At 42.2% G+C, this 12,576-nt stretch overlaps 1 protein-coding gene across 8 annotated transcripts in view; it reads left to right on the top strand.

Annotated features, from left to right (window-relative positions):
• LOC117061943 (clathrin heavy chain 1-like) overlaps positions 1 to 12,576 on the top strand; it is a 54,644-nt gene that overhangs the window by 9,993 nt on the left and 32,075 nt on the right. For 6 of the 8 annotated variants that reach the window (XM_033174947.1, XM_033174948.1, XM_033174943.1 and 3 more), the window contains exons 2-7: positions 2,792 to 2,999; positions 3,612 to 3,614; positions 9,147 to 9,415; positions 9,701 to 9,862; positions 10,653 to 10,766; positions 11,697 to 11,870. In XM_033174947.1, coding sequence (XP_033030838.1) covers positions 2,792 to 2,999; positions 3,612 to 3,614; positions 9,147 to 9,415; positions 9,701 to 9,862; positions 10,653 to 10,766; positions 11,697 to 11,870 — 930 coding nt within the window. The remainder of the gene's footprint in view (positions 1 to 2,791; positions 3,000 to 3,611; positions 3,615 to 9,146; positions 9,416 to 9,700; positions 9,863 to 10,652; positions 10,767 to 11,696; positions 11,871 to 12,576) is intronic. The other 2 variants (XM_033174942.1, XM_033174944.1) reach the window with 1 other exon arrangement.

Below are 12,576 nucleotides of genomic sequence, written 5' to 3' on the forward strand. Positions count from 1 at the left end.
TGGATTCCACAGCATAAACACCATGGAGTTGAGCAGTAGTTTCACAATGCTACTCTTTGGTTGCAGTCCTACAGAGAGGGTCAAGTCTCTCAACCCACAGAGCTGCCTCAGGAGGATACAGTGGTCAGTGGTTTCAAACGTCACAAAGAGATCCAGGAGAATCAACAATGGTTGCATTCCTCCCATCTGTCTCCCAGAACACTTCATGAATTGGGGTGATCAAGGCGCCAAACCCAGATTAAAATGAGCCTAGATACTCCATTTTTTTAAACCGCCCCTCCAACAGAGAGGCATCTCCCCCCACCCCCAGGCTCACAATAGCTGTATTAAACATTAGAATACTGACAATATAATATGGAAAATTGGAAAATTAAAAATTAAATTCAGCAATTAAGAGGTCTACGGGTAAGATGTATATCCCAGATTGCAGCAAAAGACAAAGATAAAACAGACAAAATTGATTGAATGAACCTCCAACCCTAACAAACTGATGGCTCTTCGTAAATTTTTTCTGGGACAATTGTACCAAGGAATGTAATTGAACATCTATGCTATAAAAAAATCTAATGTGAATATGACAAGCTAAATGTAAGAACTTGCAAGCCCAGTCCTTCCTTATCATACCCTCTCAGCGGGATGTTGGAGAAACTTTTAAAAATTGATTAATACAGCACCTCTAAGATCCTCCAACCTGCATACCTTTCAGCTATTAGTTCCTCTCATTTTTAATGCATGTTTTGCTAGATAATTTTAGAAAGAAATAATCATATTCAAGGGCTTAGTGGGTCCTTCTGTTGCTTTTTGTTGGACTTCTGTGTCTTGATGGTTCCTGGTTCACAGTTAACTGTGATCAGTTTACTGCTGTCTAAAGCTAAATATCTTAAGTAGACAATCTTCAGTAGAAGCTTTTGAGTTTTGTGCTACTGACAGACGTACAATGTTGCTGGCTGGTTCCCCACAGCAAAATGCTTGAAAATTGTTGTCTTTATTGGGGGAAGGATCATAGCTTAGTGGTTGAGCATCTCCTTTGCATGCAGAATGTCCCAGGTTCAATCACTGGCATCTTCAGGTAGGGCTGGGGAAGACTCCCTGCCTGAAGCCCCGGAGAGCTGCTGGTGCTCAATGTTGGTAGTACTGAGCTAGATGGACCAATGGTTTGACTCTGTACAAGCAGGTTCCTTTCTTTCTAGGACAAGCCTACAGGGTTGCTGACGGAAAACTTAAAGCAAGGAACTTTCCCTGTCCCATTCACTGAGTGGATTTAAAATGAGGCTGAACACAGCTGCACACGGGCCACAACGTTCTACTTCCTGTTGGTGCGGATAAACTTGCTTCAGTGTATAGACTTGCTATACACTAAGCATGTTGCCATTTATGGCAAACAATCCAGCTAATAAACGCTGGAATAATAAATATGGGGAAGATTAGCACAATAGCTTTGGAACGTAACCCTGCAAAAACATTCCTTCAGCAAGAATGAGAAGGTCGTGTGTTTGAGATGTGCAAGTTGCTATGAAATCTGGAATAAAGCAACTAGATCAAGCGAAACTCGAAATGTTGAACCCTGCTTCAATATTGGGGGAATTGGTACCATGTGATATAGTGTATAACGGAGGGTTTCCATGCCAGAGATGCCAGTGGCTCTGAGTCAACATATATTAACAAACTGCTCTGGTAACTAGGAATCTATTTCCAGAGAGGTGGGTGTGTTGAGGCTGTGTTGAAGCAAAAACAGAATATTGTGGTACCTTAAATAAACAACATGTTAAAGATTTAACAAATGAATTGTCATAATCTTTCATGGTCTCGCATCCACTTCACCAGAGAAGAGCACAAGAAGAGCTCTGCTGGATCACACCAAAAACCCATCTAGCCCTCCAACCTGTTCTCACAGTGACCTACCAGTTGCTTATGGGAAGCCCACAACCAGGTCCTTCATGCATTTGATGAAATAGGCGCCAGCCCACAAATATTTATGACCTAATGCTTTTGTTAAGTATTGAAGGTGCCACAAGACACTTCTTTGTTCTTGTAGGAATTGATTGGATCTAGTTCTTGGTTTGAAGAGATTGTTGACTACTATTTCACATGTAATGTAGCCTTCATTATGTTTACTCAGGATGGGGATAAGATGGAGATAGTAGCCAGGTTTCTGTAACACGCAATGAGGATTCATGAATGCTGTACAACACTGACTTAAGTGTTAGATGAAGGCTGTTTGTTGGTTGGTTGGTTGGTTGGATGGTTGGTTGGTTTTTTGGGGTGAGTGGTTTTTCTGTATTGAACCCTACTGGAATCTTGTACATATGCCAGTAAAGGTTTGAGAATCCGACTACTATTTATTTCACTGGGTGCAGGCTATGCATCCCACCTACAACTGGTTGTTAAAAATGTAAATAGTCAAAGGACTGGGTTATGAACATGATGCATAGTGAAGCAGTCCCATGAACATTGCAAATCTTTGCATAGATATACCTGATCCGTATTCACAAATAGCTTATTTGCCCCCACACCTAATGTAATAGAGTAGTTCTTGAAGGTTTAAGTGAGCCACACTACGAAGAAACACCCAACTCCATGTTCACAGTGAGTTGCCTTCTGATCACAAAGATATATGTAAAACCTGTGTAGTCAGCTGCTCCTAATACCACTTTCCCCAGAGAGAAGTGTCTATTCTAGGAATAGCAGTGATGGCATGGTGGCATTTTGCCACATGTGCAGATTTCCCTGCCAAGCAGTCTTTGTCTGTGGTCATGCAAGGTTTTTACCAATACTTCTTTTTTTTTAACAGCTCCAAAATCTTGGAATTAATCCAGCAAACATTGGATTCAGTACTTTAACAATGGAATCTGATAAATTCATATGTATTCGAGAAAAAGTTGGTGAGCAAGCACAGGTTGTGATCATAGACATGAGCGATCCAACCACTCCTATCAGACGCCCAATCTCTGCAGAAAGTGCCATCATGAATCCAGCTTCTAAAGTAATTGCTCTGAAAGGTGAGTTTTATTTTCTTTGCATTATCTTGGGAGGGTTGTTGTGCAGCAGCACATGTTTTGGTTCTGCTTTGAACCAGTGTGCAGTATGTTAAGATTTGGTTGCAATTTGGTAATCATTGTATCAGTCAGGGAATGCTGTAAATAATGGGATTGAGTTTTACTAGGAATGAAGTGGTTTGGAAAGTTTGCTTAATGTAGGACTTGTCAAAGCAAATTATTAGATTAATTTTAAGATGACATTGGTATTGTACAGTAAGCTTTGAATTGTTTTTTTCAAGGCTGGGAAAATCTATAGGCACCACCAATTTCTATACCTCTGAGTATCTTTTCCAGCCAAGTACTGCTTTTGCAGGGCAGTATTGTGGGGCAGCAGGGAAGGGAAGCTTCTACTAAATAAAGCTTGTGCCGCATGTTTGGCTTAAAGTCCTAAAACTGAAAAAGTCAAGCTTCTGTTGCAGCTAGTCCTAGGAGCTATGTAATCTTCCAGGTGCTGCCTAATCACCATGTAAAAATATCCATACCCAAGCAGAAACTCATTGGTGTCTAATATATAAAATGGTTTCACTTTCACTGACTGTGTACTTTCTTTCCTGCATTCTTGTCTTAAAACAGATGGTGAGTTAACTGTGTACTGACACACTTCATGTTTAATAGTATTGGAATGGTCTCATCTCATAAAAAGTACTAAATTCTGCAGGAGGCAATTTGGCATGTCACTTGTAGAGATAATTGTAATCTAGATGCTAAAATTTTGAGTTTGGGCAAACAAAACTATTTATCCTCTGGAACCACTTGTGACTTGATGGGAGTAACTGTACCAGTAGATGGTCAAACCCAGTCTTAACCACAGTACAGTTAACTGACAAAATCAAGTCGCAATACTTTTATGAGAGACCTTTGCTGGCATGGTGTCTTGTGTGCTAGTCACTTCTTTTATTTTAAATGTGGTACTTGGTCTTAAAAGTCCATGGCAATGCTCGCAGGGGTCCACGATGCTACCTCAAAAATTGGCTTGCATTGAAAATCTGTGAACAACTCGGAAGTATGTAGGCAGCTGCCACTTAGAATGCCCAAGCTCACCAAAACACCCTGTTGGTAGCAGAGGGCTGTGAATGAACAACATGGGATTAATAACCCCAGTGTTAACTTTGACATAAGATTCAGTACACACACAGTGCTTTAATTCTAATTGTCTTGGCCCCCTGTGAATCAAGCTCTTGGCCAGAAGAGCTAATATTTTGTGATAGTCCTTGACATAACTACCTAATACACTATTTTGTTGCTATACCACGTGTGCTAACCCCACAGATGCAAGAAACTGAACATAACTTAGTGTCTCATCTCCTCCCTCAACCTCCATCAAGAGCTCTTGCAGCATTACCACATCACTTCCCACTTTCTTCTTTAAAAGAGTGTTCAGAAATAAAAGTGTTCAAATGAGTGGCCATGACAGCACCTCTTCAGCACACAGTTATTTAGGAGGAGCAGTAGCAGGGTTATAGCTTGCCCAGAAACTTAGCATCCCAACAGAAACGTAGACCGACTTGTATTAAAATGCTGAGGAAATGTTGCTTTAGAAAAGCACTTAAATGTTCCCTGCAGGTGGGAGTGTGGTGCTGGTGAACTAACTGGGCATTATGTCTTTCCTGAAGCTCAAGTTCCTTGTGTGAACAGTGAACGTACATTACCAGTCCCTCAGAAATGTAATGCTTCTCAGAACTGTGATAAGAGTATGGTGCGTGCATACAAATTGCATTTCTGGATTGCATGTGGCGTTCCTACAGTGATCAAAGCATTATTGTCCTTGTATGGATGTATCCTGTGTTTGTAATGTACCGTGAGAGCACTTCTAATAATCTATGTTGGAACAGAATGGTGGGATGTAGTACTTTTCATAGGGCATTTCCATACACAAAGCATGGGAATGCAAAAAGGCAATTTCATACTCTACTCTTGCAGAGATGTAAAGTGTTCATAAAGCCTCTCCCCCTTCTCCCAAATTTGTCACCTGAGTAGATGTCTGGCTTTTAATGAAGATAAGCAATGTAATTAAATGGTTCTTCATATTATTATAAAAAAAAACAACTTGCTGCTTTATACTTACTATTTTTTTGAGGTGAGAATCCATCGTGGGCAAGCTTCTGTAGTGGGATGATGACATATGATCAGTTCTGCTGGAAGAAACTTTACTTGAGAGTGGGGGTGAAATTGTTGCATGTTGCTCTTCCCCTAAATTCTGTTGGAGCATTCCAGTCCTAGCAGCCTACTCAAACATGAGTGTGCTTGTTAGGGCTCTTCCTGCTCTTGGCATGCTCTCTCCATAACGGTTTTGTGCAAAGAAATTGTAGTTGAAAAAGCCACCATTGTCACCAAGTGGGAGGATAGAATCTGCTTGCATCTGTCTCGTGGCCCCTTTTGCCTTGCTGTCTACACCCCCCCCTTCCGTACCTGTATGTGTAAATAAACTCCACAACTGCGGGCAACTTTTTATGCATCTGACTTGGGCTCTTGCCCACCGAAGGCTAAGCCATAATCTAGCCTTTAAGGTTCCCCAAGACTTTGTTTTTGCTGCAAGAGACCAGAACTGCCATCCCTTGAAATTTGGTAAAAAAATTGTACGTGTTTCAGTTGCATTTCATGAACACACTGCTGGAGAGCAAGTGCTTTACAGTACAGTGGTACCTCTGGTTACATACTTAATTCGTTCCGGAGCTCCGTTCTTAACCTGAAACTGTTCTTAACCTGAAACACCACTTTAGCTAATGGGACCTCCCGCTGCTGCTGCGCTGCCAGAGCACAGTTTCTGTTCTTATCTAGAAGCAAAGTTCTTAACCTGAAGCATTATTTCTGGGTTAGCGGAGTATGTAACCTGAAGCATATGTAACCTGAAGCATATGTAACCCGAGGTACCACTGTACTTTTTTTTGTATTTAAATCTGACAGCAGTAGTCATCTTCACTATATTGCTTTAATAGCAGGGCTGCATTCATAAAGTTGGGAGTTGGCACAGTAGTTCAAACATATGTGTCAAAGAACCCTGTGAGGAAAGATGTCTAAAATTAGGCATAAAATTAGTTTAGGCCAAGAAAACTCCCCCAGCTTAGAAAAAAAAGCTCAACCCCCCCAGTCAAGGTTCAACAGGTTACCCTGCATGCAGTTGAAATAAAAAGTAAAAGCTGAGGAATGCAATGAGATTCAAGCCTTTCAAGGACACTATACGCAGAGGTGAAAAAACAAGATTTTGATTGTGTGCGGTGACTCTTTGGCATGCCTGAGGTAAGTTGTAGGAGGAAATATCATGGGGTTCCTAAGGAAATGCACAAACCCCTACCCTGACTACTACTAATGTTTGCCAATCAGGCCCACCTTGTAAATTGTAGCTGAGGAGACTCTTGGAGAATAAGGGGAGCTTGGCACCTTGCACTCCAGGCACTGATCTTAAGGATCTGCAAACAGCTGCATTCCCTTAGGAAGATTTATAAAAAGCTGTGTCCTCCTGGATCCCTTTTAGCCCATGTGCAGCAGTCCTGCTCAGCAGCCATGAATTACTTCGGGCAATGGCCCAAGTATATGTTGGCATCCATCTGTCTCAGGGGACAATGGAGGAGTGCGCCTCTGGGGGTGGGATTAAGCTGTTGGAAGGTTTCAGCACCTGTTGTAGCTGTAGAGACCGATGCAGAAGAGACATGTTTTGTTGCAGCTAGGGCAGGTGAAGGCGTCCAGCTGCGCTGCTTCACATGCACCATGGCATGCAAGGATAGCTCTCTTTGTCTTTTGCCACCAGAAAGAAATGGTGCCTCACCTACTGTTGCCTATTTATTTGCCTTTCCCTTCTGTCTCCTCTCTCTTTTCCTCCTCTTACTCCCCTGCATTGAGTCCCTTTAGCCTCTGGAGGAAAGTAGTAGCTACCAATCAGTCTTGGTTCTGTATGGGAATCGTTACTCTTTGCTGATCTCAATAACATTCTAGATCTGCAAAGAAATGGCAACTTGGGGAAGGAATTGTGTGTTTGTGTGATACACGCAAATCTCCTTACTCTTGACACAGATGCTTCCAGGTACCGGTAATATCTGAGGAGATCTCCAAATGAGAATTCTCTGCTTGGACTACTGGACGCTGATTGGATCTAGTGTCAATAGTGTCATACTGCTTGACACCCACCAATAACACTGTGCACCCTGAAAGTTGATTAAAAAAAACTGAGAGATCAGGGATCTGGTTAGTAACTTTCAGTGACATTGTACATTTGTCAGTAACGCAAGACTCAAAAGCTTCTGGAGTTTTTTTAGCTTACGACAGCAGTAAACTGATCACAGTTAACTGTAGAACAAGCCAGTTTTCAAATAACTTTTAGGTTATGCTTCTGAGAAAAAAGATATTAAGCAATTACCACCCCCCTCCACCAAGCAGACCTTCATCTGATGGGAATAGCGTTGCTTAATGTCTGCTTCTCAAAATCCTGTCTACTAAATATTGACTTCTGCTTCCTTGGATGCCAAGTCACAGGTTGCATCTTTAGGAAACCCAGTGAGTTCTTGTCCTCCTTTTGAAGAAATGTCATATTTCCTTTTTTGGTTGCCTTACCTGCTGGGTTTCTAATGTCTTACAGATGACACAATGCTACCCTTCTCAAGTAACAGAAAATTGCACATAACAGCATTGTTTATGGTGTTGAGCCACTTAGATTCACACTGGTGTGTTACTGAATGATGACAATGGGTTGAAAAGTAGGACAGTTGGCATCCTAAGAATAAGGATCCTGTTCTGACCAGTATCAAAAAATGTCTTTAAGTATTTGTTGTTGTTGTTGTTGTTGTTGTTGTTCAGTTGTTCAGTCGTGTCCAACTCTTCGTGACCCCATGGACCAGAGCATGCCAGGCACCCCTATCCTCCACTGCCTCCCGCAGTTTGGCCAAACTCATGCCAGTTGCTTCGAGAACACTGTCCAACCATCTCATCCTCTGTCGTCCCCTTCTCCTTGTGCCCTCCATCTTTCCCAACATCAGGGTCTTTTCCAGGGAGTCTTCTCTTCTCATGAGGTGGCTAAAGTACTGGAGCCTCAACTTCAGGATCTGCCCTTCCAGTGAGCACTCAGGGCTGATTTCTTTAAGTATGCTGCACTCTAAACACCCCATTTTGAAATCTACCTTTACTTTTGAAGGGGGGGGATTTTGCCCCAAGGAAACTTGGGATTTTGAGGCAAAATGTTGAAAGTGAATGTTTGAAGAGTTTATCTCCTGGCTTCCTCATTTGCCACTATGCCATAAACTTCAGTATTCCTACCTACCTTCTCTCTCACCCAACTTTCCTAACGGGGCTTTGTCTTGAAAGACTGGAAGTGAAGTGTGCAGATATTACCAGATATGTTTTACGTTCTACATGGGGATCCTACACTTTCCTTGAATTCTAAACAAGTTAGCACAAGGCTTAGTGCTAAAAAAAATAAGCACTTGATAAACTTATGGCCAGACTGAACATAAGAGCCTGCTGCATCAGGCCAGTGGCCCATCTAGTCCAGCATTCTGTTCTCACAGTGGCCAACATGATGCCTATGTGATGTCCGAAAGCAGGGCCTGAGCGCAACAGCACTTTTCCCTCCTGCAGTTTCCAGCAACTAGTATTCAGAGGCATGCTGCCTCCAACAGTGGAGGTAAAATAGCCCCTGTGGCTAGTAGCCATTGTTATTGTCATTTTATGTGGATCTGTCTAATCCTCTTTTAAAGCTATCCAAGTTGGTAGTCATCACTGCCTCTTGCGGGCACTGAAATATATGGGATTGGGTAAATTTCTACTTCGTTATTGTCAGTTTGGTATCAGTGATCCTTCATCCTCTACTTGCAACGTTCTAAATTATGCTGGATCCACACATCCGGTACTACAAAGTGGTAAAATGAACTGTGCTACTTCAGCTACAGGTAGGAGAGCTTACAAAAATATGGTTTCCTCTCAACTGCTGTTTGAAGTTGTGCTGCCCAGTTTCTTAAGCACCTCATTCTGCTGCATGTGTAGCTGAGGCCTTTGACTTGGTAGCTTTAGTGATATTTCCAAACGTCTTTCTACATAAAGATTGTGTTGGAGTAGGGATAGCTGTTGCTTAACATTTTTGGAGGGCTATGATTCTTTTTGTCTTTCTGTCTTGTATGCCAGCGGGGAAAACACTGCAGATCTTTAACATTGAGATGAAAAGCAAAATGAAAGCACACACGATGGCAGAGGAAGTGATCTTCTGGAAATGGATTTCTGTGAATACCGTTGCCTTAGTGACAGAGACTGCAGTTTATCACTGGAGTATGGAAGGAGACTCTCTGCCCCAAAAGATGTTTGACAGGCACGCCAGTCTTGCAGGCTGCCAAATCATCAATTACAGAACCGATGAAAATCAGAAGTGGCTGCTCCTGATAGGAATCTCTGCCCAGGTAAGGAAAGCTATGGAGTGCAGAGGGTACAAAAGCATGCATTGAAGCATGTGGACTAGAAATTTGGAGATTAGAGCTGGAATGTAGAACTATTGAACATACAGTGAACTTTTAAGCTGTGACATGGGGATGCATCTGTTCTGTTGAATTAGTGATTCAGCTATTCTGTTGAATCTCTTGATGGGAGGTGCAGGATAAGAGGCTCTGAATGGATTAAGAATATTGACACTTCAGGCTCTTAAGTGCTTGCTGTACGTTCAACGAATGTGATGCTTGCTCCATTAGCAAAATCGTGTGGTTGGTGCCATGCAGCTGTACTCAGTGGATCGAAAAGTTTCCCAGCCTATAGAGGGACATGCAGCAGCCTTTGCAGAATTCAAAATAGAAGGCAATGCCAAGCCCTCCACTCTCTTCTGTTTTGCTGTGCGAAGCCCTGCAGGAGGCAAGGTAAAAGCCTTTTATACTTGATCATTGTCCTTGTTGCTTACAGCTGCTTTTAAACCATTTAAATGAAGTTCCTCAACCCCTCTGTAATAAGAGCTTGCACCAGTGTAGTCTGTGCAAGACCTTGTGAAAAATCAAGAGATATTAGCTGCGCTTCAGGATTTAGGATGGAACACTTGATGCTGATACTGCACCTCTCTTTAAGGCATGAGTAGTCAATGTGGTGCCATCCGGTAGTTGCTGGACTCTTATCATTCTTGGCCATTGGCAGTGCTGGCTGAGGCTGATGGGAGTTGTAGTCCAAAACTTCTGGTGTGCAACACGTTTTTCTGCTTTAAGGTGTCTCACCAAAATACACCATTTTGAATTGTATTCTCAAAGTGCCAGTAAACAAACCTTAATTTGGGACGTAGAGCTAATACTATAGAACAGGCACGTCCAACTTCCAAGAGACTGCAATCTACTCCCACTTTAAAAAACTGGCAATGATCTACCCATTGGATTGACCAGAGTTGTTGTGTTTTTTGGGGAGAGGATGAGCCAGAGTTGTGGAGCTTTTTTGGGAGGAGGAAGAGCTTTTTTTTTGGAGGGCGATCAGTTAGGGTCCCAGGACAAGGATTGACCAGGGACACCCCGCGATCGACTGGTAGATCATGATCAACATGTCGGACATCCCTGCTATAGAACATTTAAACATTTTTAGCAGTTTTCCATTCTGAGGAACACCTGATTTGAGTGAGCTTTTCTCCTTTCAACTAAACAATTGATTTATAACCCTGTGGTGTTTCTCCAGCTGCATATAATTGAAGTGGGTCAACCTGCTGCTGGAAACCAACCCTTTGTCAAGAAAGCTGTTGATGTCTTTTTCCCTCCAGAGGCTCAAACGGATTTCCCAGTGGCAATGCAGGTAATGAATTGAGGAGTGTGTTTAAGACTTCCGGTGGTATGGCCAAAGCATATCAAGTGCAGTGGTAGTATTGCACGCCCTTTTTAGCCCATAAACAACTATTGTGTCAGAAAAATATGGACTTTGTTCCAAACGCTTACATGCTGCCTTTCAGGGTGAAGCCCTCCCAAGGTGCCTTGCAAAAGATTAGTTGTGTGTGTGTATTCAAGATCATTCAGTGTCCTATACATAGCAGGGGCTCTTGAATGGAGCTGTATCCAGGCATGATGAACAGGTGCAAGGATGCTGTTTACTCCCACTCTGATGGCAATGCGAGTTAGTAACTCTTAGGCAGCTGTCAGCTGCAACTGTATCCAGACACAATTGAATATAACTCTCCAAATTACCATATCAGTGTGTGCAGTTGGTTTAAATGACACAGAATTGAGCGAGGCCAATGTTTAATGCAATTTGAGTTTATAGCACTGCTAGACCAGGATCCAAACAAGCATATAACTAGGCTGGATTGGATGCTGTTGTCCTATAGGGGAAGCCAGTCTTAAACTTAAAGGCTGCTTAGCCTAATCTGTTTATGACAGGATGGTGGAGGAGGGGTGGAGGCCTGCTGTTCAAAATTGCTGAATATACACAAGCCCTTAGAGTTGCACAATTCTTTGAATTGAAAGCTGGCTCTGAGCTTCTTGCAGCCATAGTGGCTTGCCCAAGGTCTTAAGTGCTTCAATTTCAACTGAACTAGAGATTGACTTGTATTGGCATAAATGCTCAGCTCCCCAGTCTAAAGATAGCAGTAGCTGTTAATAAGTATGAAATAATCCACTTGTGCAATAAGTTGAGTTTTTGCTGCTGTGCTAGGAAGAAGCTTGAGTTAACTAGTGAAGTAACTTCTGAACTGTCCTGTTTAACCTTGTCTCTTTCTTGTACATTTGGTAGATTGGAACAAAGCATGGTGTTATCTATCTGATCACAAAATATGGATATATTCATATGTATGACTTGGAATCTGGAGTGTGCATCTACATGAACCGTATTAGTGCAGACACTATCTTTGTAACTGCACCTCATGAACCTACCTCAGGAATTATTGGTGTAAATAAAAAAGGACAGGTAAGAATGATGCATGAAACTTCTCAGCTGTAGATTAGCCATCACTTCAGTGTCTGCTTACTGTAATGCTCTCATTTAGGCTCTGAATCCTGACTGCTTTATCAGATCCAGGTGGCGGCTTTCCTTAAGTCACCACTTTGCTGGGCTCTGCACTGATGCTTAGGGATTTCAGCTCATTGGTTCAAAACGGTGAAAGAGATGCCATGTAATGTCCTGAAGTAAGACCTCAAGTTCCCAAGCATGCATTCTCTAATGATCCGGATTACAGCCTGCATTGGAGGTGTCGGTGCATGCACACGTATGCTAACCTCTCTTACTGTTAACAAATCAGATAACTCTGAGATTAACGTGGTAGTTCCTTTATGATCACTGAACAGAACACTGCATCAAGCACAGATAAGAGGACTGATGGAATAGATTTCTCCAGTAGAAGTTCTAATGTAAGCAGTAAAGCTGTTGAAATGACAACTGAGCAGTCAGTAAGGAAGGCTTTGAAAGAAAGAAAGAAAGAAAGAAAGAAAGGAGAATCTTAAAGTAGAACTTCAGTGGTGAACAGTATTGTATCTTGTACCTAACTGGTAGCAGTTGGCCTGGTGGTACCTAGTCTTATTTATAATATTATAAATTGAAATTTTTGAATGTTTGCCACTTTTCCTCCAGATCGGTAATGCTCCTTTTATACAGTAGAGCAGGCTTCCTCAACCTC

Source organism: Lacerta agilis, chromosome 17, assembly GCF_009819535.1.
Source record: "Lacerta agilis isolate rLacAgi1 chromosome 17, rLacAgi1.pri, whole genome shotgun sequence".
NCBI lineage: Eukaryota > Metazoa > Chordata > Lepidosauria > Squamata > Lacertidae > Lacerta > Lacerta agilis.